We start from the raw sequence: 27876 nt of genomic DNA, 5'->3' as shown, positions 1-27876 counted from the left end.
TTGAAGATCTGCCAATTCTTGTGAAAAAATGCACGTAAATTATATTGCAATTTTACAGATATGGTACACAGTATTTTATTTCAGGCCATGTTTAGTTGAAATAATCTGATTAATTTATTAATTAATCCTGTTTTTAGGGTTGCTAGTATCCAAAAAATGACTGTTCCTTACTGGACAAAGAAATACCCTTCCAAGATAAAACCAGGTTGAGAACAAAAGACCATTTTAAAACCCATCCACATTAATTATTTTACATGTACAGTCATAGAGAGAGTTACATCTATAAGTAACATTTACATATAATTTACAATAATACTTGCTTCACAGTTCGTATGACATAGTTCCAATTACATTTCTTCATCAGTCCCTTTTTACTGATGTAGGCTGACATACCTAAAGTACACCATGGTAAACAATCATTTTCAGTGCCATCTCTTGTAGTAGCAGCACTTTGGAATTTAGTTGATACACTTGTGATGCTATTTGGGGTTTTATGCTAATATGAGGCTAAGTTAAATTCCCTACAGTGATGCATTCATAGCTGGTGTCAATTTTTTGAGTCTCAGGAACACAAACACTTACGTAAGCAATTTTTCTGTTTGGTGTGACAAGTCAGTTCTTGCAGTGTATGCTGTTGGTGGAGTGTTCGTTCCAGAACAAAATAACATGCAAGTAAAATCAAGAGTTGGGGCAGCAATGTAAAGTGTCAGGACTAAAGAGTGGTCACTGAGGGATGAGGACAAGATTAACTGAAGAGAAAGAGTAAGCCTGCTTCAATAAAGTAGTGGAAGAAGAGTGTTTCCATGAAAAAGGGTAATAGTGCCTCTTCGAGGAGGTGGGGAGAGTTTTGTAAAAAGATCGTTCAGTGAAAGGGATAATATTACATAACAACATAATTTTAAAATGTGAAGCAGTTCAGACTTCTGCAAAACATATTTTCTATGTGTAAACAACTGCTATTAATTTTTATAAATAGACATATTCAGTTATGAATTACTAAATGCCCAGATCTTAATTGTTCTGGAGATATGAGTCAAGATTAGATTGGTGCTGGAAAAGCACAGCAGGTCATGCAGCATCAGAGGAGCAGGAAAATCGACGTTTCGGTCAGATCTCCAGCATCTGCAGTCCTCACTTTCGCACTGTCTTGGAGATATGTTCACTCTCCAAGTGAGGTGGAACTGGGCCCTCGAAGCCATCAAGTTTGAAAGGATCAGTAACCTGCAAGGGATGGTAAGTCATAGAGTCATAGTCATAGAGTTATACAGCACAGAAATAGACCCTACGGTCCAACTCATCCATGCCGATCAGATATCTTAAACTGATCTCGTCCCATTTACCATCATTTGGCCTATATCCCTCTAAACCCATCCTATTCATGTATCCATTCAGATGTCTTTTAAATGTTGTTATTGCACCAACCTCCACACTTCCTCTGGCAGCTCATTCCATATGAGTACCAACCTCTGCATGAAAATGTTACCTCTCCAGCTCCTTTTAAATTTTTTCCCTCTCACCCTAAACCTTTAGGTTTGGACTCCTGTACCTTGTCAAAAAGACCTTGGCTATTGACCCTATCCATGTCCCTCATGATTTTATAAACCTCTATAATGTCACCCCTCAACCACTGAAACTACAGGGAAAATAGCCCCAGCCTATTCAGCTTCTTCCTATAACTCAAATCCTCCAACCCCAGCAACATCCATGCAAATCTTTTCTGAAACCTTTCAAGTTTAACAACATCTTTCCTGTAGGCAATTGTAAGGAGACTGGAATTCCATACAGTATTCCAAAAGATGCCTAACCAATGTCCTGTACCACCACAACATGACACCCCAACTCCTATACTCATTGCACTGAGCAATAAAGGCACTCATGCCAAATGACCTGTCTACCTGCAACTCCACTTCTAAAGAACTATGCACCTGCATCCCTCGGTCTCTTTGTTTGACAACATTCCCCAGGGCTCTATCGTTTACAATATAAGTCCTGCCTTAGTTTGCCTTTCTAAAATGCAAAACCTCACATTTATCCAAATTAAACTCCATCTGCCCCTCCATGGCTCATTGGCCCATCTGATCAAAGTCCCATTGTACTCTGAGATAAATGTCTTCACTGTCCACTGCATCACCAATTTTGGTGTCATCTGCAAATTTATTAACATACCGTTTTTATTCACACCTAAATCATTTATATAAATGGCGAACTACAGTGACCCGTCACTGATTCTTGTGACACACTGCTCGTCATAGGCCTCCAGTCTGAAAAATAACCATTTACCACTACCCTCCATCTCGTACTGTCAAACTGATTTTATATTCAATTGGCTGGCTCTGCCTCGATTCCATGTGATCTAACCTTGCTTATCAGTCTACCATGCTGAACCTTGTTGAACGTCTTGCTAAAGTCAATACAGACAATGTCTCGCATTCTGCCTTCATCAATCGTCTATGTCACCTCTTCAAAAACTCAATCAAGTTAGTGAGTAACTGAGAGGAGACTTCAAGATGGAAATGCTTTCCCATCAGCTTTGTAAAACTTAAATTAAGGTATAAATAGATCAGCTAGGTCATGACTTAGTGTTTGTGGTGTGGGATGAGAAAGACTGGCAATGAAATTCAGCAACATGGTGCCTGTCATTGCATCTACACCCTGTTGGAGTGCCATTAAGGCTGGTCTTCCAATCTACCTCCATGGTGAAATCTGCAAACAGTTTCAGGAAAATATAAGTCCACTGGATAATTCAAGTTTGTCACAATTGTTATTGTTATTAAGCTTCATTTTGATATAGTAATATCACCTTCTTGGGGTAAGTAGACCTGCTGAGCCCCAAGCACCCTCCCTGCTGGTGTTGAGTATAGTCTCAGGGAACTGACACGCTATTCTTCACTGGTATTTTTGGGCCTCATCAACCTCCATTTCACTCTTTTGATGCTGAAATATTAAGCCCATTACACGCTCAAAGAGCATTTTCTTTTATTCATTCAATGAATGTGGGTGCCACTGGCCAATATTTGTTGTCCTTGAGAAGATGGAGTTGCTTCTTGAATTGCCACAATTCATTTGATGTAGACGTTGATGTAACAATATAATTAGGGAGGGAGTTCCAGGATTTTTCCCCAGTGACAGTGAGGATGGTGAGTGTCTACAAAAGGTATTTGAACCTGTAGGTGTTCCAAACTATATGTTATCCTTGTTCCCAACAGTAGTGGTCATGGACTTGGCTATGAAAGGAGCCATCCATTATAGATTCATCAGAAGATAGTGGAATTGGAACACTGGAGATAAAATTTGATACCAAAAACAGATTCAAGGATCATTATTGCAATAAGCACACACCTTTTATTCTTTGTTGTCATGAATTCTGTGTCATCCAGTGCTGAACTTTTGTTGATTGATTGAATTCCTGAGTAGGGGGCCAATATTATGCACCTCTTAAAGAGGAGATACAATGTGACTGGAGTAGATCCTGGGAGTTGTGACTGAAGGGAATCTTACCTGAGAAAGACTGTGTCATAGCAAAGAGGAGAAAAGGCTTTTGAATGTTGCACTTGCTTTTTTGGAAGAAAAGATGGCAAAAGGGTGACACATCTTGAATCTGCAGAGGAGAACGAAGCCAACCAGACATATCATCAATAGACAATGGAGAGTGAAGAATCAGGACACCTCACTGGAGGTTTGGGGGTGACACTCTAGATTGATTGAACCCATTACTAAAAGCCATTCTCCCCTCCTCCACATCCAGCAGTTTGTCATGTTCTGCATGGCCTCCATTCATTCTTCAAGTTTCATGGGGTATGCATACTAATATTATTAATAAATTGCATATAGATGTTTGATTTTTTTCATGGTTACCAATAGATTCTTAATCTCAGATTTTAAAAAGATTAATTCAAATTCCACCATCTGCCATTGGTGGAATTTTAACCGAGATTGAGTCAGAGACATACAAGGTGGTGAATTTGGATAATGTACAACAGATAAAAGCATTGTTCACAGCTTTTTGTTGGTTTTGTGTAACTACTCACATAGAGCACATTTTCTGCTGTGGTTCCTCAATGCTCCCTTTGTGCAATGTTCAATGTGAAGGGGTACCAGTTCTTTAGCGAGTGAGTGGTAATAGTCATACCAAGATGATTTATATGATTTATTTCATATTATTTTCCAGAGTCAAGAGTCAACGTTCTCGGTGCCACTCCCATGCAATCTCAATCTCCCCGATTCCAGCACCAAATTTGTCTATTCTGTCATGGGAAAAAATAGAATCAGGGTAGTGAACAATAAATCTGGAATTGTTGCTTGATAGATATGATTCTGTATGACTGTATCACACCATTACTGTGTGAGAATATTCTGTTAAAAGGGCATTAGCCTCCAGATGCTAATAAGTACCTTAATGGAAGATTCAATGCTGAGTGCATCACCTTAGGTATTAAAAAAGAGAGAAGTGGATGGCATAGCTGTTATGTCTAGTACGGGTGGGGAGGTGTCATGAGTGAGTGAGTAGGCAGCAAGGTTATTGGTGTTGCCAGTTGGATGTGTGACAGTGAGTGAGGGAAGATAATAGATAGGCTCTGGGTTAGTAGGAGAATCAAGGGTTATGGGGAAACTGTTGAAAAATGGACATGAAGAAGGTCAGATTAGCTATTGAATAGTAGAGCAGGCTTGAGGAGTTCAACAGGCCGACCTCTGTACCTATTTTTTATGGTCTTATGTTGTAACCATTAGTGTTAGTGATAGAGCATGAGCCTGAGTTATAATCATCGAAAGTGAAGGCATTCTTATATCCACTCTTCCTCCTCACATTACACTTTCATTCACCACACACTCCCTTCGGATTTGCAAACTACACATGATATAAAAATATACTTTTTAATCGCGCCCTACTCAAAACGCAACCTTACCTTTGTAATTTTTTCCATCCTGGTATGCAGAAGGTGCACTGTGGAAAGGCGGTAGAACAACAGCAAGAAGGCAACTCTGTAACTTAACTTCATTCCCATAGTCACCTCAGATACTGATGTTGCATATATTTTACAGAATAAAATAGAGGTGAGATCAGAATCCGTTATAGCCATAAAGAAGGGAGCTAAGATAGCATCATTGTCAATTCACTGGAGGGCATGATCATACACAATCTGAACTGCAAAGGACTTTGCTGATGATTTCAAATAAGGCAAAGCATGCATACTGTATGTCTGTGTAAGGGCTGTGCACCAGTGTCATCAGCCAGGTTGTCAACAAATTGTCTTTGTCATGAGTAATTACCCTTTTCATTGCTCTGAGGCCTTAACTAAAGCTGGAAATACAGGCTGAAATTTTGTCTGATCTATTCTGGAAGCACTAATGTAGCCATACTTACCAAAATACAAGTGGCAATTTTATGGAAGGAGGTATCTGACTTTGAACCAGAGCATTTGTCTAACTTAGTACCTGGCTGCAAGTGAGGAATCAATATGTTGATATCAGAAGGCTTGTGATTTCCTTATTTATGCATCAATTTTTTGTGAAATCCGTTAAGACAGTACAACCTGTTCCATCCTTTCATGTTTGCAACTGCCTCTTCTCATTGTGCCCAACTTTCATGACAATCTGTTTGCAAACATGGAGATGGCAGTTGACAAATAGGAATTGTGTGCTCATGTATGGAGGCTAAGATGACTTAATATTAATGATTTAGCTGAATGATCTGGTCATGTATCTAAGATTGCTGGTGATACATAGGTAGAAATGCAAAGTTTGAATAGAGTACCAACAGACTGCAAAGAGGTGTGCTGACCTGCTGTGCTGTTCCAGCAATAAAGTTTCAACTTTGATCTCCAGCATCTGCAGACCTCACTTTCTCCTGCAAAGAGGTGTGGACAGGTTAAGTGAGTGGGCAACAATGTAGCAGTTGGAGATGTGTGAATTCATTCACTTTGTTAATAAGAAGAGAAAAACAGAATATTTTTCATGGTGGTCTTTATTAGAAGTATAACAATGGCATGTCATGCTACCATTGGGCAAGACTTTGGTGAGACTGTATTAGGAGTAGTTTTTCTGGGTTTGCTCTCCTTATTAAGGAAAGACACACTTGTATTGGAGGCAGGACAGTGAAAGTTAAGTAAATTGGTCTCTCAGATGAGAGAGTGTTGTTGGATACGAGAGGCTTAGTTAATTGGGTCTAAATTATCTGGAGTTTAGAAGAATGTATTGTGATCACATTAACACATACACAAGATTCTGAGGGGATTAATACAGTCGATGCTAGTTGGTTCCTTCCAATGGCTGGGAAAGCTAAAACAAGGGTGCACAGTTTGAGGAGAAATTTCTTCATTCAAACAGTTGTGAATCTTTGGGATCCTTTAATAAATTTAATACTGGGCTACAGACTTTTGGCCTCCCAGGAAATCGAAGGATTTAGGAAGTGGGCAAAAAGGTGGAGTTGAAGTTCATGTTCAGCATGATTGTACGGAATGGTAGAGCAGGCTTAACGAGCTTTATGGTCTACCCCGGTCCTCTTTCCTGACTTTGTGTAACTGCTAAAGAGTTTCTCAATGACCTGTTATGGTTATAAAGGCCTATTATACCACAGAGACATCTACAAAAAAAATGCATGTTGTGCTGGGACAGTGATCACGGAAGTAGTCTTTGTTACAAAACTTCTTTCTCCTTCAATTACATCCGTTAACTCGTTCTCAAACAAAGTTTGTCCTAAGCATTTAAGTATAGATGTACTAGATTTATCTGTCTCACCTACGTTTTTATTTTAATTGAACTCTATGAAGGGAGATAGAATGGCTGTTCAGATGATTGTCTTTGGAAAAATGCCAGTTAAAGTCAAATTGTCGAATCTAGAGAGGTTCAAAACAACCATAAATTTAACTGGAATATTTGAATATTTTCCTCCAACTCCCCTGAAGATAAATGTGAATTCGTGCGCATTAGAATGGAGGTAAAAACAATGACTGCAGATGCTGGAAACCAGATTCTGGATTAGTGGTGCTGGAAGAGCACAGCAGTTCAGGCAGCATCCAAGGAGCTTTTGCCCGAAACGTCGATTTCAAAGCTCCTTGGATGCTGCCTGAACTGCTGTGCTCTTCCAGCACCACTAATCCAGCATTAGAATGGAGTTAGCATTTGGAAGAAATGTTCTAAATGCCAAATTTCTGTCGACTCTGGGCATTTGGTAGTTTTGGAAAGAGAGGAGGGAACAATGAATTTGTCCTCATGCGTATAAAAGATTCAAATTGTTACTTACAATCTATCTACTGTAAATGAAATATAAATACATAGTTATTCTGCGAAAGTGACACGGCCCATAAAAATTCAACAATAGAAGGTATGGCACAAGTGGGTCCACTTCAAGTTTGTTGTTTGGCTGGAACTCCTGCAAAGAACTTGCAGGGCAGGAACTGCGGCACAACACATAATATCTCTGAAATGAAAATTTTACATGTTCTGTTTGAAACTTTGCAGCTGCCCGAATTATTTAATCTGTTCATCTACTTCTAATTTGGGACAATGCTTGTCTGATAATATTCGCTATTATCCTAATGCATCATCACACACGCAGTAGAGCTTGTGTTTCCATTGTACTGTGACTTGCGAGGATCCCCTTTCCGTGTGTATGGAGTTTTTTTTTAATCCGCTGCATGCCGTCAATGGAAAAAGCCATCAGTCAGGCGCTGGGCTGTAATTGAAACAAATGTATCTATTTATAGAATGACGCAGGCAGTGAGCGCGCGGTGGCCGCGTCACGGAGCATGTCTCCATTGACGCCAGTGTGACGCGGTTGTGCAGTTTGTTAGGAGCGCGAGTGGAGGAGCGGCTGCTCACAATGGAGCCTTTATCCCGGAGAGTTCCAGTCGGAATAGGCACGCGGTCGGTGGAGTCAGCCGTTAGTTCAGTCCCGGGCCCGAGCCACTCCACAGACCCTACCGCAGCTCCTCAATTGCTTCTAATTCCCCGCTCTGGGTGAGTAGAGCTGCCGCGATTTATTGTTTTATTGTGAGTGGTGTGGTTGAAACCCAAGAGCGGTGATTTTTGCTGAATGTTCTTTATTAGATTTTTTTTAAAGAAAGGAGTCTGGTTTGGCAAGATGCGAAAAAAGATGCGAACTTTACTGAAATTGTGTATTTTCAGTGTTAATATTTCCACGGAATGGAGAATATATTTAAATTTCACCCGGTCGAATGCTACTTGGTTCTTCAGTGGGAGTATGCTTATCGCTTAGTGTATTTTCAATGCTTTTTGGAAAAAGAAATATTTTTAATGTGTATTCTGCAGTAAGATAAGTTTGGAATATAATGTAGCATCATCACATGCACCGTTCCTATCTGCTGTTTCTAATGCTGAATTTCAATCGAGAGTTTTCTCAAAAATAACGCCCATTGCATAATTAAGTGCATGCCTCAAAAACATTAATTATATATTATTGTAATAATTAGTTATGTAAATTATGTAATAGTTAACTGAGTAATAGCAGATTTCGATTAGGCATAACAGGATGCACATGGGATACAGATGTTGCTTAATAAATGGTTAAGCATGGATAGGCATGTAAACATATGGAAAGCAACATGTTGCCATATGGTCCATTTAGCCTCTAACCTTCAGTAGAATCAATCATATACAATGTGTGAAATGACAGTAGTATCTCAATGGCAAAGATTAATTTTATGCTGTAGAATATGTGGTACTAGCAAGAGAATTATGTTTGCTTCATATTTTGGGTTTTTGTACTGCAATAAGTTACAGTATTGTATAGCTAAATGCTTTCAATATGTGTTGTTTAGAATGAGCAGAATGGTTTTAATCTATTGTAATGTGGTGAAGGCAAATTAGGTTATATTAGGCTTTAGAATACAGAATGAAAAATTGCAATAAATGTTTAAATGAAATCCAACAAATGGACAAAATCTTTGATGGGGGCAACTTTGTCATATTTAGAGATAATAAATATATAAACTGCTGCATTAAATAGGGAAAGGGGGAAGTTTTGGTATTCTACTGTGAAATTTAGGAATTGGAGCAAAGTATAAGCATAATAACATTTAAATGCAATATGTACTTTTATTTTCTACAGATCCAGCCAATACTGACTCATGTATTGACGATAGAAGTTTGGTTTAAATTAAGTAAGTGCTATAAATGTGAACTGTTGGTGTTTTAGGTAGGCATGATTCATTTGCTGCTGTAAATCTACACTGTTAATGAGTACTGTGTTTGTGTAAACCATATGTTTTATTTTCCTGCTGCTGTTGCATCTCTGGTGTGTATTGTTTTTTAATGACATCTATGTCACTTGCCAAGCTAGATGCATCAATAAATTGGATGAAAGTGACTTTTCTCAAAAGTGTTAACATATTGAAATTGCTTATTTTGTGTTGAAACTAGTTAGATAAATAATATGACCTAGATAATCTTCAGCACGGTAAACTTATTGCAAGCTAGTAGTTTGATGAGAGCAGCATTTGGTAAAAGCAGGAAAGCGAGACTCATAAGAATTTTGCAATAGATCCAGCAAAGATGTGAAAGACCAAATGGCCTTCCGTGTGGTATGATTTTGAAATTTAAAGAATAGTGATGTATGACTTCCCATTAAATCTTGCGCTAACAATCTTTCATGCTTGGTATTTTTGTCATTTGTGACATTGTTAGAAAATAAATTGTTCTTTTTTTTAAGATCTTTTTCAGTAGTGATTGGTTCTACTGACTATATGCATGTATGCTTTCTTTCAGCTTTATCCTTTCTTTGTTATCGTTTTCTCTGTGACTCTGTTTTGTACAGTGTTTAATACTGTGTCTCAGGCCAGTTGTTATAATGTGTGTAGGTTTTTGTTGAGCTGGAACTATTACACAGGTGCATGGTACTATTATTAGATGTTAGCTGAGTCATCTTGAGCACGTTTTTTTGTAGACAATATTTAATTTGTCATTAAATTTATTCTATTTCCAAGAATATTAAGAAAAAATTGAATTCCTACTGACTTAATGTTTTTGAAGGTTTAAAAGAAGATGTGATGTTCGGAGCAGAGTAAACATCATGTGGGCTGTGCTGTACCTAATCAGAAAATGGCTGATGCATAAGCCAAGTAACCACATGTAATGTCTCGACACCAGTATCAATGTCCTTTACCTGAACATTTAAATTTGCCTTCAGATTTAACATTCTGTTCAATGTTTAGTGTGTAAAGTTATAGTTCAATTACAATTTAATTTTGGACATGATCAGATTAACTGTACATGATTTGTTTGCAGTAGATATTTCATGTCTTTTTGATGCTTTGTTTTAAAAAAAGCTATGTTATGCATAGAATTTCATTTGCTGGTTTTAATTATCTCTTGGAGTAAAATCTAAAACAGTTCCAGAAACTCTAGTAATTTGCAGTTCTGATACAATAGCTTGCATTCATGTTGAGGTTTTTGAAGAAAACACCAAGTTATTTCACAGGAGCATTACCAGACAAAGTTTAATACCAGGCCATATGAGGCAATACCTTTTAGAGGTAACTTTTAAAGATTTATAATATTATGATTTTTAGCATTGAAGTCGATTGGTGGTTGATACTATTTTTCTGATCCTGTTCTTGATTTCTTAACCTAACATGCACGTTGTAGGCATTTTTTATTTCAAACTCCATACGTAAACTGGGTAGTGCAGTTGTCTTAATTATAGATGGTATCATATTCAAGCATGTTTTTTTTCCCACCCAAAGCTTATTCATGTGCAATTTCCAACCACTAGCTCGGGGTAATAATTTAAAAGCCAGAACTTATTAACTGAATCTGCACAAATGAGTTTTGTAGCTCTGTAACATGGCATATGAATAATTGTATGAGAGCAGAGAATTCCAGTATTGCTACATAAAGGAAATTCATTTTGTCCGAGTTTTTCATTTTGCACTCATCAGGACAATTTCCTGATAAATACCAATGAAATGGAAAACAAATATTTGTGCTGTGACAGAAGAAAGTGCTGTTTGGTTGTCATATGTGTTCTGATTAGTAAAAGTGTTGCCATGGAGAATGCACCAGTTAGCTGAGTGGTAGTTAACTGCCAGCTTTATTTAAATTTTCAATTCAGTAGATTGACTCTTGTGAAGGCATTGTCCTGAGAAATAAATCAGTTAATTTGACTGCTAGTGACTGAGTGCAAAATAAGAAGCTTCAACAAATGTATTTTTCCAGCAATATGATATATAAAAATATGTTACTACTCAAAGTTTCAGGGTTATTGTCTCTTATTTTAACTCCAATGTTAAGCTTATAATGAATATTTTTAAAACCTAGCCGTAACATTAACACTTTTTTTTCTTACAGTGAAGATGCCTCTTTCATTAACCCTGAAGATTGCTGTGCTTAATGCAGTGGAGCTTTTAATAGCACAATACATACGTGATCCATTACAGATAAGTAGAAAGTGATGCTAGACTTCATTTGTATATCTAATATTAGATACTTGATTTCATTTTTAAAAAAACCTTTAGATTAAACAGGCCTGTTGAATTTTGAATTTTCTTTGCAAATTTCTAAATGGAGATATACAGAGTAAGGGAGCAGTATGTTAAGATTACAAAAGTCAATACTAAACTCGTAAAATCTGCATTAACACTGCATCAAAATATTGTATGATTACCATTAAAACTATATTGTTTCACAGGCAAAATTCAGAAATTCTTCCTTAATTCATAGAACCTCTCCAGCGTGGAAGCAGACCATTTGGCTCACCAAGTCACTCTGATCCTCTGAAGAACAGCCCACCCTGACCCAAACCCCTTACCCAGTCCCTGTAACCCTGCATTTCCCACGGCTAACCCACCCAGCATGTAGACTCTTAGACACTGGGCAATTTAGATGGCTAATCCACCTAATCTGCACATTTTTGGATTCTAGGAAGAAACCCACGCAGACACAAGGAGAATGTGCAAACTCCACACAGACAGTCGCTCCAAGGGTGGAATCAATGTGAGTCCCTGGTGCAGTGAGGCAGCAGTGCTAACTACTGAGCCACTGTGAATTGTGATAATTCCTTTTTAGCACAAGGTGTATTTAAGATGTACCAAAAAAGAGAGACTTATCACTGGATTTCTCAAAGTGCTTTGCTGCTAGTGAAATATTTCTGAAGTGTTATGTAAGAAATGGATGAGCATTTCGTTTAGCAAACAACAGTCCTGTTTGATCAGTGAGAAAGTACTAATTCATGATCAATTCTGCAAATAAAAAAAAATCTATCTTGTATCCAATTATGCATATTTGTTTTGTGCTGAGTTTTCTTCACATTGATATATCATGTTTCAGCTAAGCAAGGGTAGATTACATTGATGGGATCACCATGTGGTCTAAGCAAATTGATCTTTAAAATTTGTTTGGGTTTCTTCTTTGTCAGCAAGTCCTTGGCCTCTGATGCTTGTCATTATACTCTTGCTTCATGACACAGGCAAAAATTATCTTTTTTTTTGGAGTAAACTTCCATCCTAAAAACCCTACATTGAGAGGTGCAACACAGCTTCCATATTGTGAAGGAAGATTGTAGTCTGTACTTCAAAAGCATGCATTATCCTAGAGGACTTTTATCTAATTATACAAGCCTTTCTTTTATTAACATGATAACATGTTCTTTAATAAAATTGTGCAAGAAAACCTGTTAAACATGAATTCTATTGCAATCCACCACCTCTTACAAAGTTGTAATCTGAAACAGTAAACATTTTGAGATATCTAGTATTACTGAAAAGGACGGATTACATTCAACATATTGCAAATGACTTCAAAACAAGGGGCAATATAATCTTTTATTTCCTGTCTTCACCAGCAATCACATTTTTGCTGATTTGGCAATTCTATCCTTGGACCACACTGAAATGTTAATGTATAAATACATTTCAAATCCAGTCCAAATTTAGTTTCTGCAGCTATATCTGAAGTTAAAAAATTTGTCATAACTGATTAAATTTCAGATGTTTTAAGAACTTTTCACAATACATTTGGGTTACGTTGCAGTGCTTGTAATTATAAAACTAGATTAGTAGAGACTTATTTCAGTAATCTTACTGATGCACATGCAGCTGTTTGTTTAATTCTCAATCCTGAACATTTAATCACTGGCTGTTTCTTCTTGTATTTTGATGCATTGAGTGTATAATACTGAAACCCTAGATTTAAAAAAAAAAATTTAGCCTGGCACATAATTTCTAGAATTCTAAAACGTTCCCAAGATCAGCATTAATGCTGATATGAAGTTGAGTAATATTAATTAATGCTTTTCCTCCTATAAGATCACAGCTGTAAACATCTCTGCTTCTATTATTAAGTCATTTGTTCTATTAGTTCATGCTTTGCTGTTAAAGGGTATTTCAATACTAATTGCCTTTCTGTCTGTCCATAGCCCTGTGTTTCCTCATTTAAATTTGACTTATCGGTTATATAATTTTTAAGTTTTTACTAATTTAGGCAACAGAATGTTCTATTTTATAGGGGATCTAAAAACAAGTTGTAAAATCTTTTAATAAAAATCTTTAAACTTTGGTTTTAAATTAAATTGAACAGCCCAAATAGATATCCAACAAAATTAAAACTGGGAAATATTGGAGAAATTCAGCAGGTCTGTTAGCATCTGTGGAGAACACATACTATTCAGAAAAAGACTCTTTAGACTTGAAACATTAACCCTTGTTTCTTTCTCCACAGATACTCCCCAAACCTAGAGTTTCTGTAGTGTTTTCTTTTATTTTGGATTTCCAGCATCTGCAATATTTTGCTTTTATTCAACATCAAATACAAGTTGATTTTCTTTTTAAAAATAAGTCTGAAGGAAATATGTGAAATCTTTATATAACCATATTTACTTTAATTTTAAACTGTTTTCAGGGATTTTGTAATTATATAGATCATTGTGTGTGTGTGTGTGTGTTATGATTGGACAGTTTTACAGCAGCGTTGAACTGACTAGTAAAAAAAATACTTAACAACAGATCAGTTAGCACCTGACCGAGAAGCAGAAGTTAATGTTGCAGGTGAAAATTTGCACTGAATTAAGGCCCCATCTTAAAATGTTGACTAGGCTTTTTTTTACTTTCAGGTGTTTTACTAATTTCCTTTTTATTCAAAAAATGAAAAACTAATGTGAATAGTATTGAACAAACCCAAGATTTGAAAGAAGACCAAATAAATTGGGAAGTGCAGATTTTTTCATGTATGGTGATGTAGACAGAGCAGGAGAGGAAAGTTATATTGATCACTAATAAGGAAAAAACAGACTTGTGAAACAAATCAGTTGAAGGCCAAATGTATGAAATTGATCAATGGCACTATATTTATACACTTTAAATGTCCCAGCACATTTCACAGAAGCATTATAAATAAAAAATATGAAGCACACTTTAAAAAAAAGTATTCACTCGATTTGATCATCACTGTGTGGACCGGCATTTATTAGCCATTCTTTTGAGTTGAGTAAGAGATGCTGACATAGCCAGTGACAGCCATATCCTGTGAACAAATAAATATGAAGATGCCCTGGTATCTTCATTTGTTTTGTAACGCTCCTATGAAGTATCTTTTATACATTAAAGGCTGTATATGGAAATGATAGGGCAAATTACCAAACATTTGGTCAGGGGTGTCTTTAAGAACCATCTCAAAAGCAAAATGTGGACATATTTAGGGAGGGAATTCTGGAGTTGAAGCTGAGACAACTTAAGGGATGACCACTATTGGTGGAACAACATAAAATCAGAGATATTTAAGGCCAGACTTTGAAGATCACAGATGTTTTGTATGGTTTTAAGTCTGGATGAGATTCCAGACACCACGAGGGACAATCATGGAAACAAAGATTAGAACTTTTAAAATTCAGGCACTCCTTAAATGAAATCCAGCATTGATCAGCAAGCTCTCCATGTAATCAGCCTGACCCACTATGATTTCTGGCATGTTTTGTTTTCAGCATATGGATAAAAGGTTAAAAATACATGGTGCAATTTGAGATAAAGGTAGGAGAGTTTAAATGATTACCAGCTCATAAGAGGACTGAACATGGGAAGCTGGTCAGGAGTCCAGCCGAGGTAACTCAGGCAAGGCCAAAAAATTTCAGCTTCTCAATGTGCTGAAGTGAGATGGGATTAGGTGGAAGTCGGTGGTATTATTGAAGGCTTGGGTATTCCTCGTGGGTTCAGATACAATAGAGGTAGTTGGCAAGTAGAGGAATCGTGTATTTTGATGTCTGAATCTAATCAATATTTAATAGTTCTGCTCAATGCTAGAAAAGAGATCGCAATGTCTGTCTTGGATATGTAACAAATATTCAAACTTTGATCAGATTTGGCTTAAGAGTCGTGCAGGAGTGGGATGAGGGTAGAAAATAATATCTGACATGAAAAATTAATCTAAATGTAGCCAATCTAACAACATTGAAGTGACAGTTCCACAAACTCATGATTGCGAAACCACCAATTTTGATAAAGCTGAAAGAATATTATGGATACAACCTTCTAAGATACAAGTGGATCATTGTAGAGTTAAAATTGCTAAAGGCATGAGTATACTGTTTCACTCTATTCGACAAAGAAACAAGGTTTTTAGTTAGCTGCTGACTCACATGGATGTAATGAGGAAGTCATTCAACCACTGCACTGAGCGAACATTTTGGTATGGAGGGATGAGACTGTGTGTAAATGACCTTTTAACATATTTCCTTCACTTTCTGTTTAGATTTCATGGTTCACCATTTTTGATTTTTGTGACTTGATTTGAGAGTCTATGTTTTAACTAGACTTGGTTGATTTTGGAAAGGATTTAGGGATAAGGAGAATGCTTTTGGATTGTGCACTGAATGTAGGCCTTTTTATATTTTCAAAGTGTCTTTATTCATGCAGTGCCTGTGCCAATTCAGTTACTTTTTTTTGCTGAACAGGGTGATTACCTATGTTTTCTGATGAGCAGGTGGGACTTGAACCCAGACACCTCTGGTTCAGGGCAGGGACATGACTACTGCATTCGAGGGTTCACAGAAGGACCCTCAACTAACTGAAGTATTAGTGTCAGCTGACAAATTGGATGTTCACATTTTGTAATTAATTTCAAGGCACAAGAATTGTTGCCCTTTTTATTTTCCTTGAATACTGTCCAGCTTTTGTTGACAATGTGTGAGTAGTTTGCCAAATAAGAATGCTTGAATGTACTTTATTTTAATTTTCTATTAATAGTTTTGGGAATGATTTTTACATCAGTTGGAAATTACTAAGAACCATTTGCAGACAAGCTCATGTATAGTACTATCTATTGGGGTCAGTTTATACGGACATTATATAGGCACTCTTAGTACCATTTAATTTGTTTATCCCATGTTAAAATTTTCAACACTACCATAGAAAACGTTTATCACAAACCATAAACAATCTAAAATAGTCATGTGCATGTGATTCTTTCAATAGTTAGTTTATTTTTATTACCAGCATCAGAAATTTGATTATTATCTATGCTGCTGCTGCTAAGAAGGATTTGTTTTGTATCATGGAATTAGGAAATCAAATATCCTTTTGAGTAATTAAATACCAAAGAAAAATAAATGAAAATAACTTTTGCGAGAAGCAAATGAAGACTGGAGTGACAAGGTTCCAAGCAAGTTGCTTTTGATTGACTCTTAGAGTAATTTTGCAATTCAGCTGTACTATTCATTTAACAATAAATGTCTTGTTCATTTTTACTGTGTCATGTGTCTCTACTTTCTCTTTACCTCACCCCTAACAAGCCCTTTACATGCAAAAAAAATTCCAATTCAAAAGAAACAAGAATAGAAATTGTAAAATATCTTTCAGTTTTGGTCTTTTCTAATGGGCCTGATTTGGAGCAATAGGGTAGTAGGTAATTAATGTTTCTACTCAAGATATATTTTCTGGAATGATTACAGAATAGTTTTAAATCAATTCTACTGCCATCTATCTAGCTGATAACAAATCTCAATACATTGGCAGCTTATACTTTAGCCAGCTACTCTAATGGTGAGCATAAGCTAAATCTGCTGCTGTGCTATTTGGTTTTATATGTAAACTTATTTGAGAAAAGTATGTATTGTTTTGATGGAATATAATTGAGGGCGACTGCCTCTTTCTGGTTGAAACATGTAACTGCAACAGTTCCGGTTATTTGAAAACTGTTTCCAGCCAAATGAAGAACCTGCAAAGCTGTCAACCACTGGAAATATACCACCTGCCAAGTACATTTCCATTTAGGAACGAAATGGGCGTTTTTGCTGAAATTGTTTTCCTTTTCTTACTTTGAACTGGGGCTTGGGGTGGAACTCTATTAGAACATAAAAACACTCCATGCGGGAGAGGAATCAATCTTGCTGTCCCTTAACAATTGTTACCTCAAATACAGAAGGTGAAGAATGGACTAGTAAATACGGACAGGATAGTGATTAAAGGCGAATCGGTCGGGATACAGAACGACTTGCTTGATTGAGAGTTTGACAAAAGTGGAGTATTGTAAGCACACAAGAAAAAGACAGCATAAACTACACAAATAGCATATCCCTGCATATATATATATATATAGACACAAAACAAACTTGACCCTATTTAAAAATCCCTCCGCCGAAGTACTAGCTCTAAAAATATCCACGATGTCTTAATTTGGTGTTCTCGAGTTTCCGACGGGGTTTAAAATAGCCGGAATGAGCCCTGCCCCTGTGTGCATCACTTGCAGACTGACAGCGCTTTGCCAGACCTGCTATTTTTGGCCGAGCCGCCTCTCTGCGTCAATGGCAGCGTTCCTGCGTCACGCGGCACTCTGCCGGGCTCGGCGCACAGCCGCTCACATTTTCCTTTCGTTCATTAAATTGTTTCGCCCACGATTCACTGACGCTGCTCTGCAACAGGCCGGATTAATGAGCTCCCTCTGTCCTCTCCTCGCCTTACATCATTAAAGGTAGTCACTAGACTTTTCCCAGAGCAGCCCGTCCTCTCCACAGTATTTCCACCGGAGTATATATAACATACATGCAATTTTTGGACTTTTATATTTAGTTCTGCAGCAGACTGGCGATTTTAGTATCCAATTTCGCAATTTTCAGTGCAGATTTTTTAAAAAATGTGCATTTTACGTATAAAACTGAAACTTGTCCCGTGCATCCAGGAATCCGAGATTATTATACCTCCTGATTTTTAAAATTCCATTAACAGGACACTTCCCCTGTCTCCAAAATAAAGTGATCCTTAAAATACGTGTGTTTTAAACGATTAAATGTCAATTGATTAAAGAAAACGCGGGAATTTTATTTCAATGCTAGCTATTACACTCACCAATTTCCTTTGCGGGCTCAACCGAATTACTAGAATTGACAGAACAAGTCTTTAATAATGGAATGAATATAGTGGAAATAAAAAAAACGCAGTTTACCGTGATAAAATACATCCAAAATAAGTGATCAATAAGATCGATAAGCTTTAAACGGCGAATATTCCAACTACGTGTTGTTTTGGAAATGCTGAAAGAGGAGGTGAAGAGGTTGCTTCAAGTCATGCCCCAACTACCTTAAAAATCCGGAGTGTTAACGTCACCTCGGAAATTTACCAAAGTGAGACTTAGCCAACCGTGTGGTGCGGGCCCAGCCCTCGGGCGCTCATTGGGTTTGGCTACGCTGACGCTCGCTGACGCTCGGAGACTTGGTTACACGCTGCCGGTGGAAGAGAGGAGCTCACATAAACAAAGGCACATTGGAGAGTAGGGCCAGTCCGAGTCTGATCGCCTGCTCAGAGTGCGGAGAACAGCAACCTGTACCTCTGCTGCCGCTACTTAAACCAAACACTGCTAACACTTCAAAGTTCATTCTATTTTGAAGTGAGTTTCTACTCACCCTGTGATCTGCAGTATTTAAATGAGAAGTGGAAGTAAACATTTAACAAGTAGGTATTGAATTATTCGAGTAGTCTCACGATGCGTGTTTATGTGAATATGTCCCGATATTGTTCACCGCTGTTGTTCCGGTTGTCATCGCTTAGTTTATCGAGGATATTGTGAACTAGCTGGAGAAGTAGCTAATTCTAGAACTATGGCAACAGCTATCGACTTCGAGCTTTTACTGTTCCGACCCTTCCCAGTGCTGTCATTAAGAATGTGAAAGACACATCCTGATAATAATTTAAAATAATGATTGAGTGTCTGCTCTTCCTGTTGGAAGTTGTAGACAATGTGCATGTTGATCCGCGTGGGTTTGTTTTTACCTGTACGTTCCACCTGGTGCTCTACCATAGTTGTTTGGACGGGATCAGCGATAGCGGAATCTCATTCACACGTGCAATTCTTGCGACCAGCAACATGATATACTCAAAAAAAAGCTACCTCGTCCACCTAGGCGAAGCCCACATTGCAATGTGTACACATCGGTTTGCAGTCCAGAAGATTTACAGGCCGATAGGAGACAGTTTACAGAAAATTAGAAGCGTGCAGTTAGTTATGAAGAACATATTCGCTTTACCTTAGCGGGTATTGTTGATAATTAGTCTAAGATCTGCTTGATCTTTTGTAATTATGACAGCTCGCAAATTATCAAGTCGAACTGCGCGGATATGTTAAGTTCATGTCAACACAATTATGATTGTCATTTCAAAAAGTTTTTTTTTACTTTTTAACACTGGATAGTTGTTTGCGCAATACATATCTAACATATATTTCATGTTGCTAAAAAGTTATTGTTAAGCCAATGGTTATTACTTTTACTATTTGGCTCAGTCTCTTCTTGGGAATCATAACATAAAACTACCAAAATGATTTAGCGAAGGAGCTTTAAATGAATTTTCTTTCGGGAACGTTCACCTATCAGCATATTTCAAAGATTACGTATCTACCTCGTCTGTGACTGTATTCCTCCTATACGTGCAGGACATTAATTTAATTTGCATTAATACTGGACATCTCCCCCTTTCTGTGTCTATCTGGCTGTTTTGTCTATTTATTCATCTATCTGCTTTGTTCGTGAGTATTCTCAATACGGCTATTTGGCGTATAATAATAGACAGAATATTCCACACATTCTATTCCAAAGCTGTAAGTTAACAGTTTGAGCACTTCGTAATGCTAATGCCGCACACTTTCTAAAATATTATTTCGAAGCAAACTTCTTTTAGAAGTGCATTTTCTGTCTTGCGCGTTTGTCACAGTCCTTCTGGGCTGGTATATTGGTTTGTCCAGGAAATGTGATCCAGTGTACACAGACGGCGAGAATGTTATTAATGTTATCCAATTATAATTAAACTACATAGACAATTCACAAATGTATTTAAGCAAAGGTCCAGAGGATGATAAGTGACACAAAGCAAAAAATCAGGGCTAGAAGTTGAGGTCGCAGAAACCTACTGTATTAAAGGGTACATCAATGAGTAATTAAATAAACTTTTGAAATGAAGAGTCGCAAAGAAAATGTTACTTGAAACAGGTAAAATGATACGCTATGTGTCCCATGAAAGTCGCTGGAATACAATTATTGATATTCCATTACAACTAAGAGTTGTCGTGAGAGTCAATGATTATTTGTTTCTATCTGTTTTCAGAAAAGCTTTCATTGTACTGTTATCAGAATTGCGTTTAAGAAAAAGATCCCGAATTCTACTCTTCGGGAATTCAAATCACAACAGTGTCTACTTTCCAATTCTTTCACAACCACTTTGTTGAAGGTACGTTAGGTTGAATACGCTGTTATTGGACGTTATTTTATTAAATTATTCTAATTCAATTGTATTGCTATTTTTCTTCAGTCAATTCGGAAGATTATTTCTCACGTGTTTCATAAATCTTTTGTTTTAAAAGCATAGTTTCAAATTTGATGGGAATCTGTACATTACAAATATTGTGTTCTTTTCGAATACTTAGATAACAAAAGGAAATTTGGGCTGAATATTGGAATGAATCATTTTAAAGTGACAAATAACAATGTTACAAAGAAGAATCATAATGTGTGAATGTGTTAAATCGTCTTTAGCTCATATCTTTGACGCATGCCCTGAAAAGTAAATAAAAGAGGTTAAACGAAGTGATTTTGAGGCATTTAGTTCAGATTCCTACAGTGCTGTTGGTATGTGTGAAGCAAAATGATATAGTAGTGGTCGTATGCATTTAAATGGTATGAGTACATGTTCAGAACTTTCATTTACAGCCATGCCCTGTGTTCAAGCTCAGTATGGGTCATCGCCACAAGGAGCCAGTCCTGCCTCTCAGAGCTACAGCTACCACAGTGGGGAATACAGCTCTGACTTCTTAACGCCAGAGTTCGTCAAATTCAGCATGGATCTCACCAACACTGAAATCACAGCAACTACATCCCTTCCAAGCTTCAGCACCTTCATGGAGAATTACAGCTCCAATTACGACGTGAAACCCCCTTGCTTGTACCAGATGCCATTGTCCAACCAGCATTCCGCCATCAAGGTTGAAGACATCCAGATGCACGGCTATCATCAACAGAATCACCTGCAGCATCCACCAGAGGAGATGATGCATTCTGGTTCCATGTATTACAAGCCATCTCCACCCCCTACCCCAACAACTCCAGGTTTTCAAGTCCAGCACAGCCCATTGTGGGATGACCCCAGTTCTCTTCACAGCTTTTCCCAAAACTATGTAGCCACCACTCATATGATAGATCAGCGAAAAACCCCTGTCTCAAGACTATCCCTTTTCTCCTTCAAGCAGTCGCCCCCCAGTACCCCAGTATCCAGCTGTCAAATGAGATTTGATAATCCTCTACATATCTCCATGAATCCTGAGACGGGAGGTGGTCATCACGTAGTGGACAGTCAGAACTTCGCTGTTCCAAATCCTATCAGAAAACAGGCATCCGTCGGATTCCCTGGTCTCCAGATTGGTCATGGGTCTCAACTGATGGACAACCAGGTACCATCACCTCCATCTCGAAACTCTCCATCAAACGAAGGCCTTTGTGCAGTTTGCGGGGATAACGCTGCCTGCCAGCACTATGGGGTCCGCACATGCGAGGGCTGCAAAGGATTTTTCAAGGTGATTGTTTAATTTTAAAATTTGAGTTAAGTTTCCAGCGTCTTTAATCATTAACAATGCTCTGAAGGATTTCATTTTATCAGCCAGGTTAAAAAAAGGTGCGGTACACAGTATCAGTTATTACAAAGACATCCACTTAACTCGTACTTCGGGTTAAAGCAGAGATTTTGCAATGAGAAGTAATGCAATTTCTGGCTACAGCAACTGGAAGCGTATGTTTGCCTGAAATGTAGATAGGAGAGAGAACCTAGCTAGCGGATGTCACAAAGTCAGACGACTCCTTGAGATTTAAATTGGTAACAACATTAAGCCGTGTCTAAGTTAACCAAGTGGAACAGAATTCCCTATGGTAAAATTAAAGTGATCTCTTTATTTCACCACCGTGATTGAATAATCTTATCATTTTAAATCGAGGGGTCTCGGAGGGATGTAAATAATATGAATGCCCACGAATTTATATTTACCCAGTGTCTGCTTCTTCTGTTGCTCGCATATCAAATAACAGCGAGAAGCTGGGAAAGAGGCATACGGTTAGAGTTCCCCTGAATCCTGCAAATAGCCATCTATTTCATGTGATGCAAAAAGCTTCAGCTTAAAAATCGCTGGCTTATTTTAAAATCTGTACGTGTTTATGTCTCAGACAAGAAGTAAATATTTTTGGTAATTTTACTGACCAACGTTTTCGCATTGTGCTTTTTCCAGCGTACGGTGCAGAAAAACGCTAAGTACGTCTGCTTGGCGAACAAGAACTGTCCAGTTGATAAACGCCGCCGGAACAGGTGCCAGTATTGTCGCTTTCAGAAGTGCCTTGTTGTTGGCATGGTGAAGGAAGGTAAGTTTTGATGCGATTTGTGCCTTTGCACTAACTCGTACTCAAAAATAAAACAATTGTAGATACCCTTTAAAAAAAATTAATAACCCAGGAAACACAACTTTCAAGTTTAACAATCATTTATTTTCCAGTTGTTCGTACAGATAGCCTGAAGGGTCGCAGGGGACGTCTCCCATCCAAGCCCAAGAGCCCCCAGGAGCCGTCTCCCCCTTCCCCGCCAGTCAGCCTCATCACAGCCTTGGTCAGAGCGCATGTCGACTCCAACCCTGCCATGTCCAACCTTGATTATTCCAGGGTGAGTGCCACAATCGCTTTTCCACCAGATTTCAGACTCCTGACCAAGAGTTACCTGTCTCAACAATTCCTGGGTCTCCATTTCACCACTGCCAGGTTTATCATTAAGTTAGACAAATTTGCCTACATTTAAAGCTGTAGGACAGACAGACTAAAGCAAACACCTGATTTCTGAACTGCGGCTAAACAGCGAACATTATGCCAGCGTAATGGGTTTTTTTTCCTGAAGTTATTGTAGTTTAACCATGTGGAATTGAGAGCCGCTTTTCATTAAATTTGTTGTAACTGGTTAGGGTAGTTTGCGAGATTTTAAAAGAAGCCTTAAAAAGTAAACACCAGGGATTATCGTGTCTTAATTGGCCAACACAAGGTAGGATTGTGACCATAATTACCAGGCCTGCTCTTGTACAAAAGGGGGTGTCATTTCACTCGTTATGTAGCCTAACAGGACTTTATTGATTTTCTTTCTTCATGAAAATCTAGTTCCAGTCCAATCCCGAGTACCAGCTGAGCGGCGGAGATACAGAACACATCCAGCAGTTTTATGACCTTCTGACAGGATCTATGGAAATCATCCGCGGCTGGGCAGAAAAGATCCCGGGCTATGCTGATCTTCCAAAAGAGGACCAGGAGCTGCTCTTTGAATCGGCTTTTCTGGAGCTGTTCGTCCTGAGGCTGGCCTACCGGTACATTACATGTTTTTTTTTCAGTGCGCCCAGCTTTATTGTTCTTCTCTAATTAAGTCCTGTTTATTATTGAGATGCAATTAATGGTGTTATTATTGTTAATTCCAGGTCTAACCCAGTGGACGGCAAGCTAATATTTTGCAATGGGGTGGTGCTGCACAGGCTGCAGTGCGTCCGTGGCTTTGGCGAGTGGATAGATTCAATCATTGAATTCTCCTCCAATCTCCACAGTATGAACATTGAGATTTCAGCCTTCTCCTGCATTGCTGCACTAGCCATGATAACAGGTCAGCGCGATAATTTTAACTAATTCTCCTTAAATCGTCGAATCCCCCCCCCCCCCCCCCCTTTAGCTCTCCGTCGCATTGCCCAACTCCAACCTGGTAACATTCGCATTTGTGTTTCTCATTTATTTTGCTGCAGAGCGACACGGGCTGAAGGAACCCAAGAAAGTGGAAGAACTTCAAAGTAAAATTGTAAACTGTCTCAAAGACCACGTGACTTTCAACGGCGGAAACTTAAATCGTCCAAACTACTTATCCAAACTTTTGGGGAAATTGCCTGAGCTTCGCACCCTCTGCACACAAGGTCTTCAGCGCATCTTCTACCTAAAACTGGAAGACCTGGTCCCACCCCCAACAATAATTGATAAGCTCTTCCTAGACACACTACCCTTTTGAAAGCAACCCTAAGCACTTGAACTGAAAAGAAACCTAATAATAAAGGATGTTAAAATTGCTACAGAAATCGAGCAGACAGTTCTGCAGTGAAACGGAACTTCAGTGCCAAACACATTTGCAAAAAGCCTGAGAACTTTTTGCGCTTGTTAGAACTTTGTATTAACAGTCGTTTACTGACCAGGATTCACAGCAAATAAACTGCAAAACGTGGTATATACAGTTTTTAATTCTCTATTTTGTTTTTTTTTATTGACGAGTTGAAGCTTCCCCAAATGGGGATACGTGCATTCCTGTCAAGCTGTGTTCAACTTTTGATAGAACTCATATTGGAAGTGTATACAGTGGAACCTAAACTCCGTACTCGGCAAAGCTTGTGCTCTAAGCAGACCTAATGCCGTATTATATATAACAAAGAATTGGCTTATATATATACAGCAATGATAAGATGATGTGATGCGTTCATAACACCAGTGAAAGCTGCAAATACTTGTAAATTAACAAATTAAGTTTTGCTCTGGTTATTTTTCTGGTTGATTTGAAATGTACGAGTGGAGAAAAAAATGGAGATCTTCTAGTGGTTAGTGCATTATAAAGGCCAAGCATGTGAATGCTGTTGCGGGACTAATCTTCATATTTGTATGTTGGAAATATTATAGGCACTTGGTATCTTCTCGATGGATTATGTCTACAGTATGAAAACCTAAGAAATAGTATTCCAGACACTATGTAGTCTGTTAGTTTTTTTTTTAAAGACGGATGTAGTATTTGATATCTTGTTAGCAGATGTACAATTCTAGCATTTGGCTACAAGTATAAACCGACTGGCATCTTACAAGGATACATTGTGTTTGTAAATACCGTTCAGCATTCATTGTTTGTAAGTGTTGTATGTATTGTCGATGTTGATAAAAATTTATATCTTTATTATTTTTGTCGTCTAACATGAATTTGCATGCTACTGCTTTCGACGGTTTTCAGAGTGCTTTTAGAGATAACCTCCTGCAACTTACTGAGCACTTTGTCTTACTTTCCAAATGTCTGCAAAAAGGTGACAGTTGTCATTTCATGTTTCAGTGGGATTTTTAAAAGAAAGTATTTACATACATGTAGGTTTTACTTTGTATATTAAAATATATATATGTATGCGGTGCGTATACATTTTGACCTACAATCACTGCCTTTTCTATTGTGTATCTTACATTTAGAAATGCTTAAAAGTATGTTTTCTGAGAATTCTTTCTTTGAGAAAGAAACATTTAATGTTTACACAAATAAAAAAAGATGTCTTCAGATCGTTGTTTCTTAGATTCATCTGTATTCAATCCAAATTTCCATTACATTTGCATATAAAGTCATGTACCATTTCCATTCTAATCATCCATAACAATTCATTTTATGCAAACACCTATCCGTCATAGTCATTCTATTTACTGTGACGCTTCGGAAGAGCAAAATAGTAAATGGCGTTTGTATGAGATTGATCATTTCCCTAGTAGTTTCTTTTGACTAACTTTAGACAAATCTTTATTATGGCATGCAGATGTGTTTTTCACTAAACGGCGCGATTTTTTTAAAAAACAGAAACTCTACTGATTTAAAAGTATTTATCTAATATCCGCGATAGGTATATGCCCTGCTCTATGGCTGATTTGCATTTTTTTTCTTATTTCATCAGAAATGTCCCATCAGTTTAAGCACATTTCCTAATGAGAAATGCAATTAACGTTTCCAACATCCTATCTGGATAGCATTTGGTTATCGGTTATTCATGTATTCTGTCTTGGGATTCAAATAAATTAAAGGAAATAGCTACCAAGAGAATTTCTCGATTTCATGAATGTCACAAGATTAGCTTCTCTGTCTCCAGATAAGCAATTCAGATTGGTCGCGCAGAGAAACGATATGAGTTGTTCTTCGCGCACTGACTGCTTCGGTGGCCCTGCATGCACAAAGCGCTTTTTTTTTAATGATTACCTTGACGCAGTTATGTTATTCGAAGGTGTGCGCAGTTGGAACCCGCTGTTTCCGCTAATCGACTATTCAATTCCCCAAAGCTATCAATTAAACAACCCACAGTTAGCGATTATGAATATTTCCGTTGTTGTTAGTGGTTGAAATCCGGTACGAATTGATATTCGGAATGAAGAAAGTTTCTCACAACAACACAGAAACTGTCAGGGACTGATAGCCCAGCATTCCTCGAAAAAAATCGCAGTCAGGTGTAGGCAGCTGGAATGTCACTACTGAAACAGCGCGTTACTCACATTTAGCGAATTCTCTTTAATATTTAGAGTTAGGAGCCCCAATTCCTAATTTTTGACATAATTGGCAGTCTATTGATTAGAACTTGCCAAGGGCTTTTCTTAACGCTAATCCCGAGTTGTTTTAAAGCATACAGCGCCTGGTTTATGCAGGTTTCTGCTCGTCTCAAATTTCTGCACCTGAATAGAGTGACTTTTCGGAAAGTTTTTTTTAGCCTGAATTACTTATGGTAGAGTCACTTTTATCTTCAAAACTTGGGGCAGAAGAAATAAAAATAATCTAATTTGCACTATAATTTTCCAGAGGGTGTTTTACTTATTGATGTCAATCACCCAGTTTCACATTCAAAGAATGTTTCCAAATTTTCGGGAAGAATGTTTAGAGATTGCGGCTCTTAAATGGTTTGAGAAGCGAGGGTCCTTTTGGTGCGCCTTTGTCGATGTTCTATGGGATTCTTCCACCTCTCACCAATTCTGAACAGTGCTGCATTTCTTTCACAGCACAATATTTATCAACAATTCTTGTATTCATTCTGTGGTTAACAAACATGTGAATCGCCTCCACTGTAGACAGTGTCTTCATTTACTAAGTTACCCACAACACACGCCTGAATACAAAATATTGTTCGGTCTGTATTTTGGATAGATGTGAAAAAAGAACATTTATTCGATTATTTCAATATCGCTTATACTTTAGCTTATCAAAGCCGTGTAGTGAGTGTTTCAGCTCCGTAGACGTAAATGACAAAGTATCGACAGTAATTTACTTTCTTAGGAACAGCACGGTTTTGCCTCAGTTATACATTATCTTTTCATTCTTTAAATAGCATTCAGATTTGACCGCAAAATAACGAAGCACTTCAGTTATTTTGGGAAAAAAATCATTGAAATGAGACAAAATTGCTTATCTCGCTGTACGGTCATTAGGCATTTTTAACAAGGCTGAACGGTAATGAAGTTGCAAACTGTGTACAATAACTTCACCACAGGGTTTATATCACATCACGGAGCATTTCGATTGTGAATAATCAGAAAGACTGGAAAGAAGAACCTTACTTCACGAGTTTGGGATAAGTAGCTAAACATTTCTCCAAGAAATGAATTGTCAAGTCAAAATATATGCATTTGTC

General features: G+C 37.8%; 1 protein-coding gene and 1 long non-coding RNA gene across 5 annotated transcripts; one reads left to right on the top strand and one right to left on the bottom strand.

Annotated features, from left to right (window-relative positions):
- Positions 1-66: 66 nt before the first annotated feature.
- LOC148149627 (uncharacterized) lies at positions 67-18506 on the bottom strand. The gene is made up of 3 exons (XR_015757690.1): positions 18285-18506; positions 4029-4244; positions 67-1221 (listed from the first exon to the last, which is right to left on the bottom strand). It is a non-coding gene; the product is annotated as an uncharacterized LOC148149627 (long non-coding RNA).
- LOC122551607 (nuclear receptor subfamily 4 group A member 2) lies at positions 7789-25775 on the top strand. Of its 4 annotated transcripts, XM_043693785.2 has the most exons (11): positions 7789-7956; positions 9068-9119; positions 11305-11404; positions 11878-11949; positions 20532-20654; positions 21134-21993; positions 22696-22825; positions 22957-23120; positions 23603-23805; positions 23914-24092; positions 24229-25775. In XM_043693785.2, exons 6-11 carry the CDS (start codon positions 21136-21138, stop codon positions 24483-24485), a joined length of 1791 nt encoding a protein of 596 aa, XP_043549720.1. In that variant the 5' UTR covers positions 7789-7956; positions 9068-9119; positions 11305-11404; positions 11878-11949; positions 20532-20654; positions 21134-21135; the 3' UTR covers positions 24486-25775. The 4 variants fall into 4 exon arrangements, with proteins under 4 accessions (XP_043549720.1, XP_087845194.1, XP_043549719.1 ...); XM_087989068.1 differs by having other exon boundaries at positions 7796-7956; positions 11305-11949; positions 21152-21993; XM_043693784.2 differs by lacking the exons at positions 7789-7956; positions 9068-9119; positions 11305-11404; positions 11878-11949 and adding an exon at positions 18676-18887.
- Positions 25776-27876: the final 2101 nt, after the last annotated feature.

The sequence above is a fragment of the Chiloscyllium plagiosum genome, unplaced genomic scaffold (assembly GCF_037043375.1).
Source record: "Chiloscyllium plagiosum isolate Xiang-an unplaced genomic scaffold, Cpla_swu_hap1 HiC_scaffold_7, whole genome shotgun sequence".
NCBI classification, from domain to species: domain Eukaryota; kingdom Metazoa; phylum Chordata; class Chondrichthyes; order Orectolobiformes; family Hemiscylliidae; genus Chiloscyllium; species Chiloscyllium plagiosum.
This window is presented reverse-complemented; position numbering and strand designations above follow the sequence as displayed.

Excerpts from the sequence above, each read along its gene's own strand:
- LOC122551607 (XM_043693785.2), top strand. The coding sequence starts at position 21,136 with ATGCCCTGTGTTCAAGCTCAGTATGGGTCATCGCCACAAGGAGCCAGT. Across the intron at positions 22,826-22,956 it reads TGTTGGCATGGTGAAGGAAG|TTGTTCGTACAGATAGCCTG; the intron begins GTAAGTTTTGAT and ends TTTATTTTCCAG. Across the intron at positions 23,806-23,913 it reads GTCCTGAGGCTGGCCTACCG|GTCTAACCCAGTGGACGGCA; the intron begins GTACATTACATG and ends TGTTAATTCCAG.